Source organism: Lissotriton helveticus, chromosome 11 (assembly GCF_964261635.1).
Source record: "Lissotriton helveticus chromosome 11, aLisHel1.1, whole genome shotgun sequence".
Lineage (NCBI taxonomy): Eukaryota > Metazoa > Chordata > Amphibia > Caudata > Salamandridae > Lissotriton > Lissotriton helveticus.
Genome location: NC_136072.1, coordinates 8,613,915 through 8,640,534, shown reverse-complemented (window position 1 = coordinate 8,640,534; position 26,620 = coordinate 8,613,915). Strand labels below are relative to the sequence as shown.

General features: G+C 44.0%; 1 protein-coding gene across 1 annotated transcript in view; it reads right to left on the bottom strand.

Annotated features, from left to right (window-relative positions):
* LOC144792080 (putative cation-transporting ATPase 13A4) overlaps positions 1–26,620 on the bottom strand; it is a 315,751-nt gene that overhangs the window by 167,465 nt on the left and 121,666 nt on the right. The window contains exons 6-7 of the mRNA XM_078666931.1: positions 21,920–21,989; positions 21,257–21,391 (exon numbers count right to left, since the gene is read on the bottom strand). Coding sequence (XP_078523057.1) covers positions 21,257–21,391; positions 21,920–21,989 — 205 coding nt within the window. The remainder of the gene's footprint in view (positions 1–21,256; positions 21,392–21,919; positions 21,990–26,620) is intronic.

The window sequence follows — 26,620 nt, the reverse complement described above, 5'->3', positions numbered from 1 at the left end:
ATCATTCAGAAACTCTGTCCATCACCACCCCCTTTTTCTAAAATCGGTTTTATCCACACTATGTGTGGGAGGGTATACTCAGACGTGAGTCCCTTGCTCATTGCACCATCAGGATTCAAGCAAGCCGGGCCGAAGAAGGCTGTGATGCCAGAAACCGGTCCCCGGAAGCTTGTGTCCTTCCCAGTATAAGAATTGGCTTGGTAGTTTGGTTTGCCCTGTTCCCATCATGCACTGGGACAGGAACAGACTAATTTGCATATAGCCAGGTTCTGAGCTGGGATGGTGCAGTGAGCTAAAAAACGGTGATGGATTAAAACCATGATCTATTGACTTGGTAAGAGTATTCTGCATCATTCACAAACTCTGTCCATCACTACCCCCTTTTTCCAAAAACTGGACCAACCTTGTAAACATGGCAGAGCTGGTGCCTCGGATTGATTTACTTCATGCCTATTTCCTATTCTCTAAATCAGTTATACAGCTATACTCTCACAGGTACACCAAAAAATTGAATTTGAGTGGATAAAAGACGAAGAAAGAAATATCTACGTACAACGATGTGGATGCCCTGTCAAGTTTGCTCTACCAAAAGTGTCGGATAGCATCACACATTGTATAGCCCGAGCCCACAAAAGCTTACCACAACCTATTTGAAAGAAGGGACGTAGCGCTGTAGGTTGGCTGCAGAAATATCAATGATTTAAGTGGGTGTCATTCTGTTGTGTGGATAAGGAGAGGGCTACTTCCTAGAGATAAGGAGTTATTAACAGTGTCTTAAATGGGCAGGTACTGAATAGCTGCACTTGTTTAATTTAAAGAGGAGAGTACCTGCAATTCTCAGGAGAGGCCTAACACTTGTAGTAGGAGAGTACCAGCAGTAGTTAACAGATATCCTGGTTTAATGAGTACCTACCTTTCTACATTTACATTTCAAGCACAGGTTATGATGGAAGTCTTTACATATCTCCACCATTACTCCCTTCAACGCATGCCTAGTCAGGACTTTACACTTTAAACACAATATATCAGAATGGACAACTCAGTGCAATAACCAACTAAGAGAACCATGATCATAAATATACAACAAGGGGCTAAAAGCTGCCAGCTTTCTGAAAACCATAAATTGCGTACCTGACTCTCACACTTCTTCATTCATTACACTGGTAAGGGTTGTGTCACGATAATCGCAGCGCACTAGTCACCATGCACCACATGGAAACACTCCCCACACACGATCAAAAACAAAGACAATATATTTCAAACTACACACCCTACACGGCGTATCATGCTACCCATGCAGACAGCCTCACATGGGGCAGTAAAAGCTATATAAATGCTGCAATACAATATACAGGTTATTTAGCCTGAACAGAAACTACGAGGGCTTTGCTGATGGACTGCTCAATCACAAGTAATAACAACGCCTACTGCACGGATCTCTCTTAATCTGAACATGACACAAATATGCTTTGACTCGGCTTTTACAGAATTCATCATTAGGGACACCCTTCATTCACCCCGCCCCTCCTACGGGCTGTGCCCAGGTGTAGTTGTAGTATCAAAAGAGTTCACTTACCCCATGCGCATCTTTGCCCCGGGCTGGCCTCTTCCGGGTACCGGTGGTCTGAAGGGCAGCCGGCTCGTCTGTGGCTGCTTCTCCAGGGCGGACATGATGCGGCAGGTAAAAAGGGCTCAGCCTAGTTCCTGCAGCACTCTCCACCTGGGATAACTAGCAGGTGGGAAACTGTCCACCACCCACGCCCTACAACCCCTCTTCAGAGACCGCTTGAAAGGCTGAAAGAAGAGGCTGAGCAAGAGCCGTCACCAGACCAACCCACCCACACTCAGGCAACACAAACAGAAGACGGACAACTGCAGGACACGAAAGACGACGGACTAGAAATTGCTTCTTGTTTTCAGACGCAGCGACTAATCACTATAGTCGGACATTTGTCGCATGCGAGGGCCGTTTTTAAGTCAGGCAATTTCTTTTTCAAGTTTACGATTACAATTTAAGTATTACCGTGTATGTGATAAATACGAAAATTGTATTTTACGAAATACATTCAGAGAGTGAATTATCTCATGGCATTTTGTACACCGTCCTAATGCTTCCACAGACAGAATATGGAAATAGTACAACAGACAAAGCCTCTGTAAAAAATAGTGAAATCATTGCGATGTTTCCCACTTCAGCATGCATAGCCATTAGCTCTGCCCCTGTCACCAACTGTCGCTACCTCACCATTTTATGATTGGTCGACGAGGCGGTGCCATTCCCGGCAATCAGCGCGGTGGTTTGCTCCTGGGTGTTAGAACAGAAGTGCTGGTACGTGGAAACGCTGGGTGACTGAAACGGCGAGCTGCAGCAGCCGTGCCTATATCCCTCAACAGTACAGCTCTTATAGCAAATAAAGCTCCCGCTTGATATCAATGTTTGCTAACATCTTTGTACAAATACACTAAATAATGGTGGCTGTTATATATGAAGGAAATATTCATTTATGTTTAAATTTACAGCTGATAAAAAGATATAACGTACAGAAGGAAGGTATCATATATAAAACCGATTATTTTTATTTAGCATTACAAAACAAGCTGTTCCTCACAACAAAAAAAACAAATGGCCGCCGCAACTCCGAAAATTTCGGAATCGGGGGCGTGTTTTGGCGTTCTGAGTGACGGATGATGTCACAGGGCGAAAGAACGCCAAAAACACGCCCACGAATCCAAAAGAGACCGGGCTTTATTGGAGTGACTCCTCTCTCCTCCAATGGCTGACCTCCGTTTAGGAAGCCAGCCAATGGAGGAGAGAGGCGGGTTCAAGCCCCCATACTCCAAAACAATAAGGGGCAGATTTATGTTGGGAATGCGCCACGTTTGCGTCACACAACTACGGTGTAAACATGGCGCATCCCTACGACCCATTTACAACGTGACGCATCTAAGCAGATGCGTCACGTTGTAAAGCCCTGCGCCACTTGTGGGCGTTCCGGCGCAAGGTGGGCGTTCCGGGGCAGGTGCGCCTCGCAAAAGTGGCTGAGTGAAATCTATAAGATTTCACTCAGTCAATTTCAGGCCAATGCTGCATCAAAACCCTGCGCCTGCTTGAAGCAGGCGTAGGTCTTGACGCAGCATTGTAAAGATGGGGCACCCCGGAGCCTTGCTGGAGCTGCGTCGCGCTTGCGACGCAACTCCAGCAATGCGCCACCTTTACGGCACAGATGCGTCACGCATCTTTGCCGTTTTCGCCCCATGGTGCGCCGCATTGTAAATGCGGTGCACCATCGGTGGCGGAGCAGCGGCGCAAAATAACTGGCGCATCCCTGGGGATGCGCCAGTTATCATAAATCTGCCCCTTTATCTCCAAAACATTAAATCTCCTCCTGGAGACTGCGCAAGCGCAGCCTTCGGTCCTCGACCTAAAAACGGGTTTCTGGCAACCACTAAAGTTTGCCACCAGCTCCCCAGCAGGTAAACAAGATACTGGTAACACAAGTTATAATATCAATTTATTTCTCATTTTTTGAAACAGTGGATCCCCCACAAGGCTCAGCGTACCCCCCTAATGTAAATCAGCAAATCTTGACACACTTTGAGTGGGTCTGAATGTGGGTTTTTGTCCCTTCAGACACCCACACACGTAATTTTACACCCATTTACAGGTACCCCAAGACAATCACACACTTTCTCACAGACTACACAAGCATTCACACACCCACTCGCAGACTCATGCAGTCACTCACAGACCCACTCTCATAGCCATTTAGGCACTCACACACCCACTCACATACCCACACAGACAATCTTACACTAACTCACAAAATAATGCAGGCACTGACACATCCATTCACATACCCATGTAGGGACTCGCACACACAATCACAGACCCACTTAGACACACACCCACCCACTCACACACACTCACAGACCCACACAGACACATATGCAAATATATGCAGGCATGGATATACCCACACACATATCCATGTAGGAACTCACATATCCACTCGCAGATCCACACAGGTACTCACACACTGACATGCATACCCATGTAAGCACTCACACACCCACTCAAAGACGCATGTAGACACTTGCAAATCCACTCACAGACATGTAAAACCACTTGCACTCTCACTCACAGACCTGTAAAACCACTTGCACACCCACACAGACCCTCAAAACCATTTGCACACCCAACCACAGACCTATACAGCCACTCACAAACCAACTAACACAGCTACTCTCTCCCACTCACAGCCCCATATAGTCACTCACACACCTACTCACTGACCCACAAAACCACTTAGACACCATCCAAACTACTCACACCAATTCACAGACCCATACTGCCACTCTCACACCCACTTGCAGACCCATCCAACCACTCACACACCCAGTCACAGACCCATACCACCACTTACACATTCACTCTTAAAGGTTACAATTTATAGTTAGGAAATACAATATATGAACCTTCGAAATTTACAACAACAAAAAAAAAAAAATTCACAGTGACCTTACTGATAGTAAGGAAATAACAAAAAACGGTAGAAATTCAATTCAATGAAAAAAAAACAAAGGTTACAGGGACAGTATAGTTATATTTCACATCATATGTACACAACCATAGAATTTCAACAGTTGTAACTATAACTTACACCCCTAAAGTGCATTGCTCATGACCTCAAATATTACATCACTCATAAGATGGTCAGTAACATCACTCATGACATCTCAAATGACATCACTCATGACATCTTCCACAGTACCACTCGCACACCCATCCAACCTCTCATATGCCCACTCACACACCCACACAACCACTCACACACTCATTCACATACCCATAACCAACTCACACACCCACTCACTTATCCATAGAGCCGCTCACACCCACTTATTCACCCATTCAGCCACTCACTCATCCCCTCACTCATACAGTCCCTCACATAGCTCTTCACTCACCCATGCAACCACTTACACACCCTTTCACACATCCATACAACTACGTACATGCCCACTCACTTCCCAATACAGCCACTCACATAGACCCATTCACTTACCCATAAACCAACTCAAACAACCACTCAGTCACCCATACAGCCACTTACATTCAGTCACTGATCCATATAGTCACTTGCATATCGACTCACCTACCCATACAGCCACTCACACAGCCACCGATCCTACCTATACAACCACTAACTCACCAATACAGCCACTCACACCTCTACTTATTTACCCATAGAGCCACTCACAAACCCATTCGCCATTCAGACAACCACTCACACACGGAATCACACAAGTAACCACGAGCAGAGAGCTCCGCTCTGCCTGCTGAGTGTCCCCCTGCGCATGCCCAGTTTTTCTAGAGAATGTGATGAAGAGGAGGAGGGCAGCCTAGGGATGCTGCAGCTAAGGTGTTTTTATTTACTTTAAAGTAAAAAGAAATTTCAGTTGTAAGCAATTGTTAATACAGCGGGTGGCATAGTGGAGCTCCACGGCGTTCTCACGGAGTTTGTTCTCAACTCCGTGACCCTCCGCGTTGCCCCACCACGAACTAGGTTACACACAAGCACACAGCAAAACTCACATAACATACATTAGAAATAGTATCACTCAGTAGTACAGAAACAGTAATTTAACTCATGTAGTAGCTTAGTATATAACTAAGTCTCAGAAAGGTTTATGAAACACACTCACTGGATGATGTCATCAGTAATATCATTTGAGATGTCATCAGTGATCTCATTGACCCTGTCGTGAGTGATGTAATAAGTGAGGTCAAAAGCAGTCCCTTGAATGTCGACCAAGCTGGCATAAACTTCAAAGCCTGGATCTCCAACAGCGCCAAAGGTGTTGCACCCAGTAAGCTCTCCAAACCCAACAGGCCCTCCAGACAAACCAGCTGGTACACCTCCGAACTGAGATTTTCTAAGCACAACTGCAAACAACTGGAAAGGAAATGGCACTCTACCAAGATATCCCACTGACTAGCCAATATTCAAGATCTCACTCAGCCACCTACTCCTGAAAGACCCCAAAAGGAATGCCCTAACCACCTGCATCAAAGCCAGTGCTAATCACAGCAAAGACATTTTCAGCATCAGGGAATTTACCAATCCTTGGGCGACACAAAACATCATCACCCCCTCGCAGACACTCTGCAACAAAATCTCCACCATCTACAGAAACTTCTAATCGCAACCCTCCGCCAACACCCTCACTCTCCTAGATCCCACAGACACACCCGCTGACAACAGGCTCACCAGTTGGCACCTGCTCACCACAAAGAAGACCACTGACATCATGCAATCTGTCCACTCTGTATCTCCCATGGACCCCTGCCCACATCACATATTCAATCTCGGCAACAGCATCATCAGCAGGAAGCTCACAGTAAACTGTAACATGTCCATCACCTCAACCACCTCCCTGAATGACTGGAAACACGCCAAGATCAAACAAACTCGAGAATCTCAAAAGCTACCAACAGAGCTCCTTGCTCCACTTCCCCGCCAAAGTCCTTGAAAAGGCTAGCAACTCACAGATTATCTAGAGTACAACTTTCGGTTCACTTCCCAATCTGGATTCCACTCCAACCACAGCACAGAAATCACCCTGATCGCTGCCACGGATGACATTAGAGTCCACCTGGACAGAGAAAACCTAGCCCCCCTCAGCTTCTTCGACCTTACGGCAGCCTTGAACTTGTGGGGGGCAGTAAACTGCTCCGCAGGAGTTTTCACGGAGTTCAGCAAAAACTCTGCAACCTCAAGTGCAGCAGAGTTTACCAGCACGTTCAGCGCTAGCTCACACCCAATTTCCCATCAGTGTGATGACACCTACCGCAGGACATATTCCATTACTCAATTTGTTCCTTCTAGACACCCAACATGGTGTTCATTGATGATCACATTTTGTATCACCGATAACAAAAACATTCAAATATAGATGCGTTAGCCCCGTATTTCAAGAGATGCACTGTTCCCAATTTCAACATGGCGACGGTATTACACTGAGTCCCTACTGGAGTACAGAGTAAGCAGTCCCCTTTCTATGGGTCCTGAATTCAGGGTTATCATACAAATACACCAACATGGTGAACATTAAGGACACTGGACACACACCTTGGTGTACTTTCATTTGCCCACGGTGAGTGTTTGATCAGGCAGTTTCAGCCACTACATTTTTCAAGTCTATACTGTGTAAACTGCATATAAATATTTTGGTGTTATTAAATGTTTTGTGACTATTCAAAACCCTCCACAACATTTTGTGACCCTTGGTGGTCTCACATTAGTTTGTCTAACTTTACTCTTTCATCCGGGAATTGGAGAGACCAATAGGAATCCACAGAATGCCATCTATTATGGGAAGCCAAGCAAGGTACACCTGTTTTTGCCATCAGTTCATTTGTTTTCACTACAAGTGGTTTATCGGAGTACCCCGTTGACAAAGCTATCAAGCAGACATAGGGACTATTTCAGTACCCTCAGTATTTAAATTCAAACTCTTTCCGTAGCCTGGGTGGCCAGTTGACTGAAGTATAGTTTTCTCATCACACGTGATGGTAAATTGTTCATGTCCGCATTTACCCGTTTTTTTACAACATGCATTACCCGTTTACACAGAATAGCTTTTTGCCATTTCACTTTTCATGGTCCATGCAAATAGTGAAGTATGTGCTGTTTCCAGAACCCTTAAAGTAGTTTTTCCGCATATGAGCAGACATGTTATGTCCGCATTGGTTAGCTTAATTAAAATAAGTCTTGCCTTGCAATAAGAGTTTACTAAAGACAATTTGTAAATAAGATGAAATACTAGTGATTTCTGTTCTCGGTCCACAAGAGCACTTTGCTGCAATGCGAGGCACGCTTGGAAGTAATGAAGCAGTAATCATAGATTGTCAGGCCCGGAAGTAGGGAGCTGAGTGCAATACTCCGTCGGCGGAACAATGCGAAACCTGACAGAATTTTTTGGTAACTCTGTGGAATCCTGCGGAGGGAAACTCTGTGATCTCTGCCAAGGCCTACCTTTGACACCATCTCCCAACACCGCTTGGTCAAAAGGCTTCATTAGATCGGCATCTAAGACTATGTCCTCAGATGGACGGCTTCCTTTCTCTCCTGAAGACCTCAGAGTCCACCTTCCTCCCTTCACCTGGGAGCCCAAGATCATCATCTGCAGCGTCCCTCAAGGCTCATCCCTCAGCCCCAACCTTTTCAACAAATACATGACCCCCGCGGCCAAGATCGACCAACCATGGACCGAACATCTCATATGTGGATGACACCCATCTCATCCTCTCACTCTCAGAAGACCACAAAGGCTAACCTTCAGCTCCGCATGCCCGGCATCGCCAACATGATGCGAAACAACTGCCAACAAGAAGGAAGTTATAATCTTCTGGGGCACCCCATTGCTGTGGGGTGACTCCTGATGACCCGCAGACCTAGGACCAACCCTGTGGACAAAGCCCAGAACCTCGGAATCCTCCTGGACTGCAAACTTACTCACCCTCTGCATGCTTCATAAGAACTTCAGATGGATCCCTGTATCCACCAGACGCACTGTCACCCAAGTCCTCATCACCTGCCGCCTGGACTGTGGCATATAGCCAGGTTCTGAGCTGGGATGGGGCAGTGAGCTAAAAAACGGTGATGGATCAAGCCCTGATCTTTGGACTGGGTAAGAGTGGTCTGCTTAATTCAGGCACTCTGTTCATCACCACCCCCTTTTCTGAATCGCCTGGACTGTGGCAACGCTCTACGCCAGAATAACATCACACCTCTTGAAGAGACTTCAGACCATCTAGGATTCAGAGGCCACACTCATCCTCACCCCCCCCGATCCCCCCTACCTGAAGAAAACTCCACTGGCTCCCTGTACACAAGAGATGGCATTCCAAGATTCTGACCCATGCCTACAAAGCCCTGCACAACCAAGGACCAGCATACATCAACCACCACCTGAAGTTCCACTGACCCTCCAGATGCCTGTGCTCTACCTCTCGCCCTTGCCCACATCCACAGCAGCAACCATGTAGGCCGTTCGTTCTACCACCTCACCACAAAGTCCTGTAACAGCCTCCTCATCCACCTGAGGACATCTCCCTCTCTCCAGGAATTCAGAAGGTGACCCAGACCTGGCTCTTAAACTGAAACCACTGAGCAGCCTGGACCCAGTGCCTGTATATCCTCTGGGTGATTAATGCGCTTTACAAATCCGAATATTTGATTGATCTGCACAGCTCTTGTGCTCAGGGCTCCTGACTTTTTCTAAAAATGTATACTCCAGACTGATGCCTCAGATCATGGCATAGAGGCAATCTTATCACATTAAATGAGGAGAGCCTAAACCAACCTGTAGCTTTCTACTCTATGAGGATACTCCCGAAAAAACTGCGGTGGAGACTGTTGAAAGGGAAGCCTTTGCTGTGGTCTGAGCACTGAAGAAGCTGAGACCATACATGTTAGGGGCTCACTTCAGGGTTTAGACAGACCACCGGCCCCGCATATGGTTCATGCAAATTAGTGGGGAGAATCCAAAGCTGTTGAGGAAGTCCATCTCCCTACAGAGAATGGTCTTCATGGTGGAACACCATCCTGGGTCAGACCACTCCAGTGCTGATGGTCTGGCCAAGTTCTTCCACCTTAGTGATAACTCCCAAGAGGTTGGATAGTCCTTGGTACGCTCAGCTGGGGGGGACATAATAAACCTGTCAGCCTTAGGGCGGTATTTGAATTTGGCTATCTGGGACCTTTAACACTACAACTAAGGATTGGGGGTGTAAGACTCACTCAGGCCAAGTCCAGGTGCCGGTCAAGGTAGTTGGAGCCTTTTCTGTCCCCGAGGCTCTGAACAGGACAACAGCCAACTAGCTCTTGGAATCATTCTAGTAGTTCTGGGTACAGCAGAAGAACATGACTCAAACAGCAGGGTAGGCCTCTGAGGTTTTAAGGTAAGCTCCAGGCAGCAAAGCAGTGCTTCTAGACAGAAATGAAATCTTGTGGAGTGCGCAGCAAAAGCAAAGAAGCAGGCAGTTCTCAGAGTCCTTCTGCAGATCCTGAAAGTGTATTGAATAGTGGGTCAGAGCATCCTACTTTTATACCTGGTGCCTTCTTTGAAGTAGTGTAAGTTTCCAGAGAATTCCTTTTGAAGTGATTGAAGCTTCCTGACCCCCCCCCTGCCCTGGCTCCAAGCTGGCTGCATGAACAATGCAGGGGTGACAAGCTCTTAGTGAGAAGGCAAAGCACAGCTTACTCAGTTACAAGTGGGGCTGTACCCAGCTCTCCCCCCCACCCCCATCCTGCTAGTTTATGGCCCAATCAGGCACACCAAATCCCTCTATTGCAGGGGTACTCATAGTACGGCCCGGGGGCCGCCAGCGGCCCGGCAAGCCTTCCTGGGCGGCCCGCGGACCTTGTAGACACCCGTGTTAAAAAAAATATATATTAAATTGTGGGAGCAAATACTGCCGCAGCAGTGCGGACTCAAGAGACTCTGCTCTGTGGGGGCCGGAGAGGGGGATTTCAGTGATTGTCAGAGGGGAGCTGCAGGGGCGCTAAGAGCTGAAGTACAACAAAGCCTCATTAACATATAAATGGTCTTTTACAGATTTGTGAAGTACTGGGGCGCGGCTGTGTGTGTGCCCTGAGGAAGCTGTCTCAGCCCGGGTTGAGGGCTGACACACACACAAACACACGGGTGAGATGACAGAAGTTGAGCCTTCACAGATCTCTTGCTTCCTTCATGGGTTCTTCACATTGCACTCATTGCCTCCCCTGCAATGGCAGATATTACTTTCCTTCCGTCCTTTCTGCAGACGAGGGTCTCCCTCTAGAAAACAGGGTGACAAGGTCACGGTGCCGGGCTAAATGCATAGAACAAATCATTCCCACGCAGTGGTGACAGTGGGGGAATCCTTTTTCCTAGCTTCAGAGGATTACACTCCTGCGCTGCATTCATCATTATCCATGCAGCAGGGATAATTTACATTAACTCCAAGTTTGAGTCTTCTTAAAAAAAAAACACTTGTTCCTGTGTATTTATAATACAGAAAAATCCCACATGCATTCAGATATAGCATACCCTGGAGTGGGGTGGGCAGAGCATAATGGAACATGAGGCTCAATTGCAAGAAGTATGGCCTCTCACATCCTGTTTATTACAGTTGGGTCCCACGGTGCTCTTCCATTTTTGGTGCTATGCAGTACTTTTAAGACCTTCTTGCCGTTTCTCGTCGTTCAAATGGCTGTAATGTCTGATATTTATATGTTTCCCTCGTCTTCAGTGCTTGATTATGTTTGCGAGGAAGTGTCACTCATATTTGTGGAAATGTCACTCATATTTACACTGAAATGATGAAAATGTCACACATATCAATCTGATACATTGACAGCCATGGAGGGTGAAGGAGGGAGAGGGAGACAAAGGGAGGGGGAGGGAGGGGGACAGAGGGAGGGTGACAGAAGGAGGGAGGGTGACAGAGGGAGGGAGAAAGACAGAGGGAGGGAGAGGAAGGGAGACAGAGAGAGACAGAGAGTGAGAGGGAGACAGGGGGAGACAGGGAGGGAGACAGAGGGAGGGAGGGAGACTGGGAGGGAAACAGAGGGAGGGAAACAGAGGGAGGGAGATGGAGGGGGGTGACAGAGAAAGTGAGACAGAGAGAGGGAGACAAAGAGAGGGAGACAGAGAGGGAGACAAAGGGAGGACGGCGACAGTCAGAGGGAGGGTGACAGAGGAGGGAGGGAGACAGAGGAGGGAGGGAGACAGAGGAGGGAGGGAGACAGAGAGGGAGACAGAGGGAGAGAGACAGTGGGAGAGAGACAGAGGGAGAAAGACCGAGGGAGGGAGACAGAGGGAGGGAGACAGAGAGGGAGGGAGACAGGGAAGAGTGCGACAGAGGAGGGAGGGAGACAGAGGGAGGGAGACAGAGAGGGAGGGAGACAGGGAAGAGTGCGACAGAGGAGGGAGGGAGACAGAGGGAGAGAGACAGAGGTAGAGAGACAGAGGGTGAGAGACCGAGAGAGGGAGACCGAGGGAGGGAGACGGAGGGAGAGCGAGGAGAGAGGGATGGAGGGAGCGAGAGAGAGAGAGAGATGTGTGTATGCTGGGTCTGGTGGCTCAGTAAACAAAGGCGTCTGCTGCAGGGACCTGTGTTCAACCTCATGGTCACAATTATTTTTTGCTTTAGCCCAGCCCCCTCCCCCTCTGACTCCGCCCCCACCGGTGCGGCCCTCGGCTACAAACCACACTGTAAATTTGGCCCCCCGAGAGAAAGTTTGTGAGTACCCATGCTCTATTGTGTGGTGATCTGGGAGGAATAAAGAAAGTACAACTGCCAACCTCACCCAGTCATGTGACCCAGGAGCTGGCTCTGGCACCAAATGGTTAGGGGCAAGAAAATAGCAACTTTCTAAAAGAGTGGTTTTAAAAATAGTAACTTAAAAATCCAACTTTGGCATTAAAGAGGATTTTTTATTACAATTTGTCAGACACCAAACATGAAATCTTACTTGTTCCCAATCAAACGTTAACACATATTAAATGTAATAAGGCAATCCAATGTTTACCTATGAAAGTAATTCCGCACAGAAGGGAAAAGGGATATTTGGGGACTTTTCACTACCAGGACATGTAAAACTTAAACGTACTTTCCAACCTTTTAATTACAAACCACCCTGAACTATGGGGTACCTGTGGCCTCCATTATGAGTGACATATGAAATTAAAAGGAAGTGTATAGCTTGTCAAGGAGGTTATTTTGCCAAGTCAAATTGGCAGTTTAAAATTGCAATTAGGCTCCAGTGGTAGGCCTGGGACATGTTTACAGGGCTACTTAAGTGGGTGGCACAATTAGTTCTGTAGGCCCTCTAGCAGCATTTAATTTACAGGCCCTGGTTGTATGATGTACCACTCTTCAAGGGACTTAGAACTAAATTAAATATGGCAATAAGATGTAAGCCATTTTTACCATGTTTAAGGGAGAGAGCACGGGAATTTTATTTTTAGAAATGGTTAGCAGTACAGAGTCCTAGAGCCAAAAAAGATACATTTTAGAAAAAAGTGGAGGGTAAACACAAAATGGTTTTGGGAAGACCACCCTAAGACGGACATATCTAACATTTAGCAGGTGCAAACCTCAGTCCAAGATTACATTAGAGCAACAAAACTGTTGTGGCCCTAGGTTTAAAACTTTGGAACCAACTGCCAAGGAAAATGTTGCCTACCTGCCGTGGTGGGGGCGAAGTGCTTTGTCCATCAGGGGGTTTGAGCCCCCATGTCAGCAGTGTGATCCCAGTGCACGCCGTGCTTCCAGGCTGCAACCTGCGCTGGGTGGGAGCAGTGCATGAGCTCCACAGGGGCCAGAGGGCTGTGGCCCCGATCCCCGTCGGGGAAGGAGGGGCAGAGGCAGCACAAGCACAAACAGCCTGGGAGTCCGAGAGGAGTCGGGGGAGAAAGAGCCAGAGTGTATTGGACAGAGGCCCACAATAGAAGCTGCACACCCTGCATAAAGTAGGAAGAGCAAGGGATGAGGAGGTAAACATTCCTCTTTTAATAAAATGTACTGGCTGTAAAGGGTAGGGAGCAGAGTGGGGGACCCTGCCTCTGTTAAGCTGGAGGGGGGGGAGTGCAATTTTGATACCAGGTTCAAGTCAGGAGAGTGCAGAGAACCAAAGGCTCATAACAGATATGCTCTTAGAAGTGCAGTGGTGGGGAGGTCCCTACAGGTTTTATCTAACCTGAGCATATCTTGCAAGACAGCAAAATAAGGTGTACTAAGGAATCTCTAGCAGACCAAGAAACAAAAGGGGAATGCACAAGCCTGGTGAAGGGGAGCTAAAGGAAAAAGGTAGAAGTTCAAGGTCGCAAGCTTAAAATTACCCACTTGCTGCAGACCTTTTTCAAACTAGTGCCCAAGACACTGATCCTGAAAAAAGGGTAAGAAGGAAGTCAAAGGGGCCCCAGAGTGGTCTGAAGGATGAGGGCCTACTATCAGAAAGCCCTATATCTACCTGTAACATGCCAAACTCGGATGGGGCAATTTAGGTCCCAACAGATTTCAGGCCCTGGTTGTAGATGATTTACAGTCTATGAAATCTGAAGAGGACGTCCCATTCATTAAAAAACTGGCATCAGAGGATGCAGATCCAGTGGCAACCTCAACAGCTTCACTATCACAGGGAGTGCACCGACAGTGCAGGGTGCCACAGCGACCGAGGAAGCAGAGGTAACCTCAACACAAGCGCCGCCAGTCAGTTGCAGACCTGATTCAGTTGATAACTACTGAAATTAGGAGCAGATTTGAGACTTCAGAGACAAACCAAAAAGAGATGAGATCGGCCTGTGACAAGCTGGAAAAAAGGTTGATGAGTTACCAGCAAGGAGTTCCTGGAAAACAATCAAAGAAGAAACAACTTGCGCTTGCTGAACATCCTGGAAGGGGGGGAAGGAGACAACCTAAAAAATGTTGTCACAAGTCTAATTAAAGTTGGGGCTCATGTTGATTACTCAGAGCAAAATATCATCAGTGACATCCAAAGGGTACACAGAGATCCTTTTAAGCTTTACCACAATTGAACAAAGGCCAGGAAAATTCTTGTTAAATTTCAGACCTACAAAATGAAAGAAGAAAACCTGTCCAAGGCATGAAAGCTGAAGACGCTCAGGGGGATGGGGTAAGCTTTGAGATAAGGTGAGACGTATCACAGATCAGTACAAATAAACAATGGGAACTAGGGTAATTGCTAAGCCCTTCTGGACGTTGGGTCCCAAGGCACAATTGACATTCCCTGCTACGTTGCGAGTGATGTACCAAAATAAAATGCAGATGTTTGGGCGAGCTGAGGAGGTGGAGGAATTAATAAAAACCACTTCTGAAGAGGGTGTCAGTTAAATTTGGACGGTTTTGGCAGACTTACCCCCTCACACCACACACACCTGGTTTTTCTGCGTTTTTTGGCTGAAGGGAATTTAGAGATAGCTCAATCTTGTGAGATAGGCTTGGAGGTAGATATCCCCCATCCCCATAGCTTATCCTATATTTAATTTATTGCACATAACACTTTATTTCTTTTGCATTTTGGCTGTTTAGAGGGTATAAGCAAGTTATATGTTCCCTAGTGGCACAATCAATCATGATTTATTTTTTTTAAGTTTCATCCCCACTTCGGTGCCCCCAAAAGGCTTAGCCATGAGGAAGGAAGGAGTGTTCTCCAGGGTGGGTCAGGGGAGGGGTTGGTAGGAGAGATAGGGTCACTGGTTGGGTAGCATCGGGGGGGGGGGAGTGCCCTCTTCATCTAGAGATTAGTTATGGCCCCTTCGGTTCGGTTCGACTATGGAACAAAGAATGAGGGGTGGTCAGGAAGTCCAAATCGAAGTTTTATCATGTCAATGGCTTAAGAGTGAAAGTTAGGAGAGAAATGATTCTGCAATATTTGAAAGAAGTTCCAGCCCAGTTTATTATCATACAGGAGACGCACTTAACTGAAAGTGAAATACGGGAAGTATTTAATTTTAGAAGCTAGGTCAAGGGGTCATCTGCACTAGTCAACAGCTGACTACGAAGGGGGTTGCAATCTTGATTTCAAAACAAAACAAAACATATTACCATAGAATACAGCAGAGTAGATAGGGCAGGCAGATGGTCTATTGTGAAGCTAAAATGCTACTATCAAAGGTTTACTTTCGTTGGGTATTATGGCCCCAAAACGGATGATCCAGGCCCTTTTAGAGGAATGTTAACAGCGTTGTTGAATTTTTCTGATCCCATCATCTTGGCCGGTGACTTTAACATGATCTTAGATAAATTATTGGACCGTTCAATTAACAGCAGAGCAGGCATACATGGTAGGATGTTGGCCTTAATTAAAGTCTCCATTAAACAACTAGGATTATGTGATATATGGAGAGAGAAGATGGGAGCCAGGAAAGGGTTCACGAATAACGATACAAAATACAGCCACCATTCGAGAATTGACTTATTTTTAATTGATCAAGGGATTAAAGAGTTCATGCAGGGTACTAAGCATGTAGGGGCCCATCTGTAAGATCATTCCACTGTATTATTGGTTTTATCTTTATCCACCAGTTTAACACATAGGAGGTGGAATATGGATCGTTCTCTGCTGGACGAAGAAGCGATTGAAAAGCTTAAACTGCAGACCAAGGAATTCTTCTCAATCAATGCAGATAGCGCCCCAGTGAGGGTAGTATAGGACACTTATAAGGCTTTTCTGAGGGGAAAAATAACCCCCATAAAAGCATTTAGAAGGAAAGAGTTTAGAGCAAAAGTAGATAAACTGGAAAGCAGTAGTTATCATCTGGAGCAGGAGCCATCAGTAGCTACGGGGGAGAGTGAGCAAGTAAAACAACTTTCTTCAAACCCTAAGAACGGAGCTCTCTGGAGCAGTAGGAGGCAGCTTAAGGAAAAGGTGGCAGGCGAGTAAAATCGCCCATTTCGAATATGGGAGAGGGTTGTTGGAAATTGCTAGCCTGGAATGCCAAATCTGAACAAATAAGGTGGTTCATGAAAAAAATAGGATGTGCGATTTCAGGCAGACTTCTTACTGGTGGTAAAGAAATAGAGGAAGCATTCCAGAGATACATTGGGGAGTTATATTAGGGAGAGTTGGTAGTTACGGAGAAGGAAGTAAAGGCTTGGTTGGATCAGGATGTTCCTCGCAGCATTAGTGAAAGTAGCAAACAAGTGATAAATAGCACCATCACCTTTATAGAGACTAGAACTGCCATTAGGGCAGGGAGGTCAGGTAAAGAGCAGGTCGGGATGGGCTGCCATTAGAAATATACAAAACAGTGGAAGAGGTCCTATTGCCATTCATGACAAAGCTGTTTGTGAAAACCTTTGAGAAGGGAGTAGGAATGGCAGAGTCATGTAATGTGTCCACAGTAATGTTAATTCCTAAAACTGGAAAACCCTTAACTTCATGCAACTCTTACAGGCTCATTTCTTTATTAAATTGTGAGTATAAGTTATTCTCAAAAATCTTGGCAGAGAGGCTAAATGGAGTGGTGGGCCTTCTGCATGAAGGTCAGAAAGGGTTTGTAAGAGGAAGGGGGATACAGGAATTAACATAGAACTTGATAGGGGCAGTTGACATAGCTTCTTCCTATGAGGTCCCTCTAGCAGTTATCACACGAGATGCCACCAAATCTTTTGTCGCGTAAAATGGTCCTATATGCAGACAATGTTAAAGTGGTACAATCTAGGTGAAAACTTCTGTAGGACCCTAGCCATGAGATCGAGAACCGCGAGCCAGGGTTTTGGTAAATTGAAATCTCTCTATGCCTTTAAATATCTCAAGGGGAACTAGACAGGATTGTCTTTTATCTCCTCTGCTCTTTAATCTATACATTGAACACCTGGCAATAGAGATTAGAAAAGAAAGCCAAGTACTCCCTTTTAGGTATAAGGGTTGGGAGGAAAAGGTGGACTTATATGCGGAGATCTGATGTTTTATACTTCAGACCTGCAGGTAACGGTTCCGCAACTAAAGAATTTAATTTTACACTTCAGCTGTATTGCAGGGTACTCAGTAAATAGGACCAAAATGGAAATGATGGCTTGGAATTTAGATACGAACCCTGACAGTCAAAAGTGAGATGAGATAGTTAGGCATAAGGATCACTCAATGTATTAAAGACCTGCCAGATGTAAATTTCTCTAAGGTATTTTAGGAAGAATAAATCGGGTAAAAATGACAATTATCCCAAAATGTACTTTCCTATTCCAGGCAATCCCACTGACTTTTAATGTGGAGTGGGTGGGAAAAAAATGCAGGCTAGGATCAGTATCTTTATCAGGAAAAAGTTAAGAAGGAAGAAAGATAAGGCGGGTTGTGTTTGCCTTACTTGTGCTATTATAAGTAGGCTTTTCTTTTAAGAAATGGGAAGATGCTTTTAAGCAAACCTGACGGCTCGGATATCAGCAAAATGTTCAGGTCAATGCTATCAGACATTGGGGGTGGAGTGCAAGGATTAATGTATACGTTTGGAGATGCTAAATATGTTAAAAATGTGCATCTTAAGGTCGTATAGTGTTTGGCAGTGGTATGGTATAGGATCGGAAAGGAGACAAAACTCAACTATTATAGCGGGCTCGCGCCAATATGGAATGCCATACAAAAACAACCTGGTTATAAAGAACACACTGTAGTCTTCAGAAAGTTTGATAAACAGGTATTATAATCTACTTCTAGGTGTAGGAGTTTGTAGTTTGGGATTAATAAGGAACTCAGCTTCTTTGTGGGTTATCCATTTCTTTTCTTTTTCGTCTGCAACCATCTCCCTGATTATGTCTTGAAGTGCACCGGTGGGGTCTCTCATGATTGGTGTGTAGTTTGAACGTACCCCCAACAGTTTCTTTACTTCAGTTTCATTGTCTTCAAAATGGAGAACTACAATCGTACCGCCTTAGTCACCTGGTTTATTATTATTTTTTAATTCGTCTGCAAAGATTTAATAGCTTCCCAGTCGGTCTTACTCATATTCTGGAATGTTTGCTGACCATGCGACTGTTCCAACATTGTTATATCCTTAAGTACCGGTTGTTCAAACACCAACTGCTGGGCCCAGTGATGAGTTGGGGGGAAAGAATGCTGAGGGGTGGTGTAGATTGGCGGAAAATATCAAGGGAGGATCCAATATCTTGTCTTCAAAAAACTTATGCAGACGGATCTTCCGCATCATTTAAAAAAATTCTGTCCTGAATTTACAAGCATCGTTATTTTTGGGTTGGCACGTAACCTAGGACGTTATTGAGAACATGAAGCTCAGCTGGTAATCAGAGAGGTTTACTGCTCTGTGTTCACTGGGGTACCCTGCACCTGCTGTGTTTTATCATTCGGGAGTAGGTCTGCCATGTCTGATCTTGACGCCCCCTGCCTCTCCCTCTCTGGCGTTCCCTCGGTTGCCCCATTGGTTTTGCTCTCAAAAAGACCTCAATAGTGTTCCCAAATCCTCTTTCTGTGTATTCTGGGGACCAAATCTAACCCCTGAGTGGTTTGAGGTGGATGGTTGCTCACCTAGCTCCTCCTCATCCTCACTACTCATATTGTCAAAGGTCCAGTTATAGGGAGCCCTCTTGCCCAGTCGACGGCCTCCTCTTTGATATGGATATTGCGCAATCTGCTCAATACTAGATTGATAATGTTTGTCCTCTACATATGGGAATGACCAATTGTGTGAGAAACACTCTAAGTTACGTTTTAGACCTTTAATTTTTTAATTAACGATAGGTCTTGTAATCAGTGAGATCACTCTGTATCCGGGCCAACTGTTCTTTTGCGTTGTTAACTGTGGTCGTTCAAGTTAAAATGGTTTAAAACATGCTGTTTCTTTTAACCGTATGGAGACACTACTAAAATAAAGACTGTGGGGGATAGTTGTTCGCAACTCATTTTTAATCAGGAGATTTATTCACTTCTTTTCACACTACGTGGCTTCAACGTTTGATAGATGACATCATCATTTACACGTTATTTTTTAACAACTTCACATGAGCCTAAGAGTTAGGTCACACGTCTTTCGTTTCTGTTAAGAAAGTTGCCTATGATAACAGAACGGGCAAACTGGTGAGTACCAACCAGTAGATCTATGGATGGTGCTTACGTGAGGCACTCTAATTTCGCTCACATTTTTTCATCGGGGGTGAGAATAGCTGTGGATTGTTGATCATTTTTAAATGAGGAACACTTATAGGTGGACATGACTAGCTAATTTAGCCGAGCCATACCTAGGAGCAGAAAATAATACCAGTTTAACAAACTTTCTAAGGACTACAACGTGTTCTTTATAAACAGGTTGTTTGCGTGACATTCTTGAGTGAGGGATACCTGGTTATATTCCCTCTCTTGCTCCTTATTTGAATGCCCCTGGTTCCCCTGAGTAGACTAAGGATAATCTGGCTGTTTCCTAAAGGGAGGCAGGGGTGGTGAAATGGGATCAGTTGGTGGATGATGGAGAGTTGGTTTCTTGGGTAAACTTGATGGAGATATCGAACAATAAAATATTGATGTTTAAATATCTTCAAGTCAAAAGCTGGTATCAGTCCGTTGCAGTGGAGATAGGCTCATCAAATGAACTAGAATTCAGTTTGATGTGTGATTTGTCAAGGAAGAAGGAGGTAGGCAGATGGTACTGGCTACTGGTCGAGTTAACAGGATTTCTTCAGACTTCCATGTCGACATGTGGGGAAACAGCTGGCTGAGGATGCAATTGGAAGATTTATGGCAAGTATCGTTTAACATTTTGGATTCAACTGTGCGTCCCACAAATTTAAGGAGGAACCACATCTTTTGTTTACACTGGGTATATTGGACACCCCTTAAATTATCCAAGGTTGGGGAAAGGAAGAACGCTGAGGTGTGCAAAATGTAATCAAGAGTAAGTGGATGATATCCACATGTTTTTGGAATGCTCAGTGGTCCAACAATTCTGGGATGATATATCTCAACTATACCTGGCACTGCACTCCAGGTAAACTTGGCTCTTGTATTTTTCGGGGTTCCACCAAAGCATGATGATATGTCGAATGATGTAAAAAAAAATGTTTTTTTTTTACTCAATACTCCTTGCCCAGAGAAGGATTTGTAACTTACCTTCAACTGATGCAGATTTGGTAAATTCTATTAAGTACAGCATCAGTCTGGGCAGAGCATTGGTGAAAAAAAGAAATGAGTTTTGGTCTCCTACTCTAAATTGGCCAGATCTTATATCTCTGGTAGGTGCTGGTTGAGTGGTGGGGGGCGGGGCGGGGGGGCAGAGTTTTGTGTCGAAGGTGAATGAGGACCAAAAAAAGGTCAATCTGACTATTGAATATTTCACAAAGCTTTGGACGCTCATGAATTATAGTGATGCACAAAAGGTAAGGTGTGGTGTGGTTTATGGTATGGTACAGTACAGTGCTTCTCATCCAAGTGAAGATGACCCACACCAAATGCACTGCTTGTCTTGTTACATATTCTCTCACCCAACGAGAGGAGCAGCACAGAATGGAGATGTTTAGCCTTTGCAGTACCTTTAGGTAGGCTATATGTATAAATTGTTGAACCCCAGCTGTGGTCACAGAAACAACGTCATGCCACACTATTTCCCTTAGGCTAGATTTTCCATTCCTTTTGCTAGAGGGAGACCTTTTCATCTTGCTGTTCGTGTGCAATCTCATCAATTCACACCCACAAAGCGTCTACCAAAGAGATGACTTTTCTCAGCCAGTCAAAGCACTCACCTTCCGGAGGTCATAGGTAGTGACTATGACAGAAACTAGAGTCATAAAGATGATGACAGCGGGAATTTCATAGTTTCCAAGGTACAACCAAAGAGCCATAGCAAGAGCTTGGAACAAGTAAAAGGGATTCAGAACCTGTGTAGAACAAAGAAAAAACAGATATAAGTAGCTTTACAGATAAGATTTACACTAATCAATAAAACAGATATTTTCAAGGTCAGTATGGTTTTAAAGAACTAGTGCAAGCTGCAAGAAAGCACTGGGTCTGCAGAGTGTAGATCTCACAGAGGGGGTTTATTTATAGACTGGGCATAATAACATAATATTCCTGGATATTGTTGTAATGAATTTAAATTGGTGCATACAGTTTTATGGGAGAGTTACGCATTTGTTACATAATGTTTGATAAATTACCATCACGGGGACAGCACAAATGCATAACTGCAGCCAAAGGTTTGAAATTATGCAATGGAATCAGGTCACAGCTGTGACACAGAATATTTAAAACTTGATATATTAAATTAGACACACACTTGAAAGAGCGGTCATTGTACTGACCAGATTAATAACCGATTAACCTATTAAAAACTGTTATCAGCCAGTTAACTGTGTTATTTATTTGGTTGTTTTCTTACACAGTAAGAGTCCAGAAACCCTTCCTACCTCTTTGAAGAGCAGTTTCCAAACTGGGACTACCTTAACTTCAATGGCATTGGGTCCGCATATCAGTTTCCTACAAAGAACAATTCCTTGGTTAGTAATAAACACTGAAAAGACACCACATGTATTAATCAATATTTCCTGAGGTTCCATCACCTTGAGCACATGTGGCTAGACTCTCCATGTCACAGGTCACATGACCTTCACATGATTGCAATATTTTGACTCCTCCTGGCTGTGAACAGATTCTTATACTACTTGGTCATGGATGAAGGGAACATTTACCCTCAAGGATGCAAACTGGGATTCAACAGATGTAGCACCTGATTGCATCTTACCCACATGTCCCAGTGAATGCTGCATCATGAGAGCTGTGACGTTTCCAAGGTCCATGCATGAGCAGCTTCTCCAGTCCAGGTCTGTTCATTGCTCTCTTGCAGTCCTCAACATATGAGGCTATAAACAGGACTACAAGTGCTTCAGTGCAAAGAAATGCCTGTCTTGATGAGAACCTCAGACATGGACAAGGGAATCTTGACAGCCCTGCATCTGTCACCTTTGACCTATGTGTGGAATTAAAGGAGCAAGCAGTGGATCACAGGAGGTGGCTGGGAAGGTCTCTGGTGTGTTAGGAGTGTGCACAATCACTGCCTGCAGCACTGTTGTCACTCCAGAGAATGAAGCCATTTGTCCCTTTACACTGATGCTGGCTCATGGAAGGCACAGAAGAAGTCTCTGAAACATGTCACTGATACTTTGCTGCTTGTCACAATAACCGCCAAAGCCTAACATGGCGACTTACCATGAAGGGGGTGGCCATCTTTGAACAGCAAGGCTATGTCGTGGAGGGGATCACTGAAATAATATCGAGGGACAGAATATCGACCAACAAAAATATAGTTGAGAAAATATCGAGAGACAAAATATCGAGTTTCTATCTACAAACAGGTAAGTACAAAAATATTGAGTAAAAAATATCGTTTACAAAAATATAGTTGTAAAAAATATCGACTTTAATAAAAACAATGTTTAATTACATTAATATAAAAAATTAATTACTAAAATATACTTAACAATACTTAAAATAACTTTTAATAATTAAATAATTAATGAAAGTAAAAAAGTAATATTTTTTTAATCATATTTCTTAAAACATATATATATATAGTAACAAAATTTTATTAAATAATAGCCAATATTATTAACGTACAAATACAAAACAGTAAAAATTACTATTCCCACTCCAGTGGGTGCAACAGTAGGGAAAGCGTTGGATAGCGTAGGGGTTAAAATTACTATTCCCACTCCAAAGAGTGCAACAGTGGATATATGACGTTACAACGCACTACCATTACAACGTAAGTATTGGTAAGTATATAATAATTTTTATAATTTAAGTTATTTAAAATTAATTTAATATAATTTAATTTAATTTCATTTCATTAAATTAAATTAATGTAAATTTAATTTTACTTTATTTTTACACTGTACACCTGTACCCCAAAAACCCAAAACTGACCCTGAACCCTAAAAATAAACCCTTTACCCAAAAACCCAAAACGGACCCTGAACCCTAAAAATACCCCTTTACCCAAAAACTAAAAACTGACCCTGAACCCTAAAAATACCCCTTTACCCAAAAACTAAAAACTGACCCTGAAACCTAAAAATACCCCTTTACCCAAAAACTAAAAACTGACCCTGAACCCTAAAAATACCCCTTTACCTAAAAACTAAAAACTGACCCTGAACCCTAAAAATACCCCTTTACCCAAAAACTAAAAACTGACCCTGAACCCTAAAAATACCCCTTTACCCAAAAACTAAAAACTGACCCTGAACCCTAAAAATACCCCTTTACCCAAAAACTAAAAACTGACCCTGAACCCTAAAAATACCCCTTTACCCAAAAACCAAAAACTGACCCTGAACCCTAAAAATTCCCCTTTAATTTAACATAATTAGCCATAAATCAATTAAATTAAATTAATTACCAATTACATTTTAATTAACAAATATTATTTAATTACCAATTAATTAATTATTACTACCAATTAATAAATTTACATATTTAATTAATTATAATTAAATTACTTCCCACCCTATTCCCCTATAAACCCACAACCCGATAAAATTACACAATAATTTAAAAAAAATCATTAATTAAAAATAATTATAACATAAAATGACACTTTTCACACATATTATAACATAAAAACGATATTTTTTACTATCTAGATTATATACTTGGATATTTTCACTTTCTATATTATTTACAGTCGATATTACTTCACTTACCTTAAAAAGGATATTTTGGCTGTCGATATTCTGTCTTGTCGATATTTTGTCCAAACGATATTTAAAACTCGATATTCTGTCCAAACGATATTTTGGAGTCGATATTATGTCTGTGCACCCGTGGAGGTGCAGGAGCAACATGTACTACCAGAATGTGATCAGCTATTGTTCGTGGTACTTGTGTTTTTAAAACATTTTTTGAAAACATTTTATTAAGGTTTTAAAGTAACACTTGGGGGAGAGCCCGACATAGTCCACATGGAGACAAAAATATTGAAAGGTTACCAGACGTGGAAATATCAATGGGTACAGTTTGTATATATAACAAAAGTGAAAAAACTGAAAACTTTACGCAAACGTTCCCACCCCACCTGCATTGGCAAGCGAATTTCAATACATAGGAATACCCAGTTTGGGTTCCGCTCAGGTCACTCAACCATGGCCCAATGCCTAAATCTCTACCTGATCCTGGGGAAGTACACCATTGCTCGCACAGGGGTAATCTACATGGCCTTCATGGATCTTTCTTCCGCCTTTGACTGTATCAATCGGGGAAAGTTGTGGCAATCCATGGAGACCATGGGTGTGGAGCAAAATTTGGTGAGCTTCTTAAAGGATCTGCACAGAGACACAAAGGCACACATCAGATACACTGCAGACCTTAAGGTATCTAGGAACTTCAGCACTAGTCGGGGGGGTCAGACAGTGGTGCATTCTGGCCCCCTTTCTGTTTAATCTCTACATAAACGACCTGGAAGAATCACTATTAGAAACAGGGGCTGACTACCCTTATGTGGGACGACGGGGACTGCCCGTCCTGCTATATGCAGACGACGCCGTCCTCCTGGCCCACACCCCGAAAGGGCTACAAACCCTACTTGATACCTTCCAGGGGTTTATGGCAAGACGAGATCTATCCATCAACAATTCGAAATCATACGTGATGCAGGTAGGGCAGTGCGCTAAAAGACAGTATCCCTTTAAGGTCAACGGAGCTAGGGTGCCTACATGTACATCCTTCTCTTATCTGGGAGTTCTTTTAGATCATCGGCTAAATTGGGCCAACCTTCTAAACAAGAAAAGGGGAGAGGTCATTAGGGCCAACGCAGCGCTCTTTGGTTTTGCCTCCAAAATGGGAAATCGACCTGTGGCGGCCATGTTAAAGATCTATCGAGCAAAGAGCATATCGATAGCCAGCTACGGGAGTGATTTATGGGAATACTGTGGCCTTGAGGGTCTCCAGGTGATTGAAAATAGTTTTTTAAAGCAGCTACTGAGTGTCCCCAAGGGGACCTCAAACCTGTCTGTGCATGAAGAAACCGGCATGCCCTTCATCAGTGATACCTTGTCATTGCGCCCCCTCACCTTTTGGCTGCAATGTTGGCTTAGCAAACATCTTGGCCTCACACATAGCCTCCTAAGAGAGACTTTGGGGTTAGACTGCATGACCAAAATTCCCTGGATAAAATATCTAAAATCCAGCTTTAGCAAGGAGGGTCGCTTGGACTTGTTTTTAAAACCAGAAGGTATCACTAGAAATGATGTGGCGCTCATAAAACACTCCTTCATCCTACGTAAGATAGCGGAAAGGGAGGAGAAAGAGCTGATGAAGCCCAGTGTGCGCTTACACTTGATGCTTAAAACATCACTCGAAGCGGAACCATATTTACTCTGGCTGCTACCAGCATACGAGCGATTTTTACTAATCAGGTTTAGGCTTAATCTTTTTCACCTTTTATTAGCAGTACCAAGGGGTTGTCATAAAGGGACAGTGTTAGCACCCTGTGGCTGCGACAATTTGTCTCACAGGATTTGCTGCACTTTATGTTTTTTTGTAAATATTATGAATTCCCAAGGGCTCTTTATCTAAAATTCAATTTTAAAAAGGTTACATTTTGTGCAAGCCCGTCCCGCCTTATATTACTTGCAATTGCTAAATCCTGATAGAATACCATTTGTGGCCGGTTTCTTGAAATGTTCAATGAAGTACAGAAAAAGTTTGGATTTTTAAAGTTTTTGAACTTTTCTCTTTTCCTTAGTATCTTTTTCTGTTGCCCTTCTCACCGTAGATGTATAAACCACGTCACTGTTTTTAACCTGTGTAACATGTAATGTGTATTTTAACTCTACGTTAGAATTGTATAATGAACTTTTATGGTTTTACACAAGTACACCGTATAAAGTACTTTGACTCTACCCAAAGAGATAAAACAATGCATCATACATTGTGGCCCGAAAACATTCCATGGAGCCACTTTTACGGGGATTGTGAAGGAAGAAGAGGGAGGTCGATACCCTGGTATGTAGCCCGGTGCACAGACATAATATCGACTCCAAAATATCGTTTGGACATAATATCAACTCCAAAATATCGTTTGGAGAAAATATCGACAGGACAGAATATAG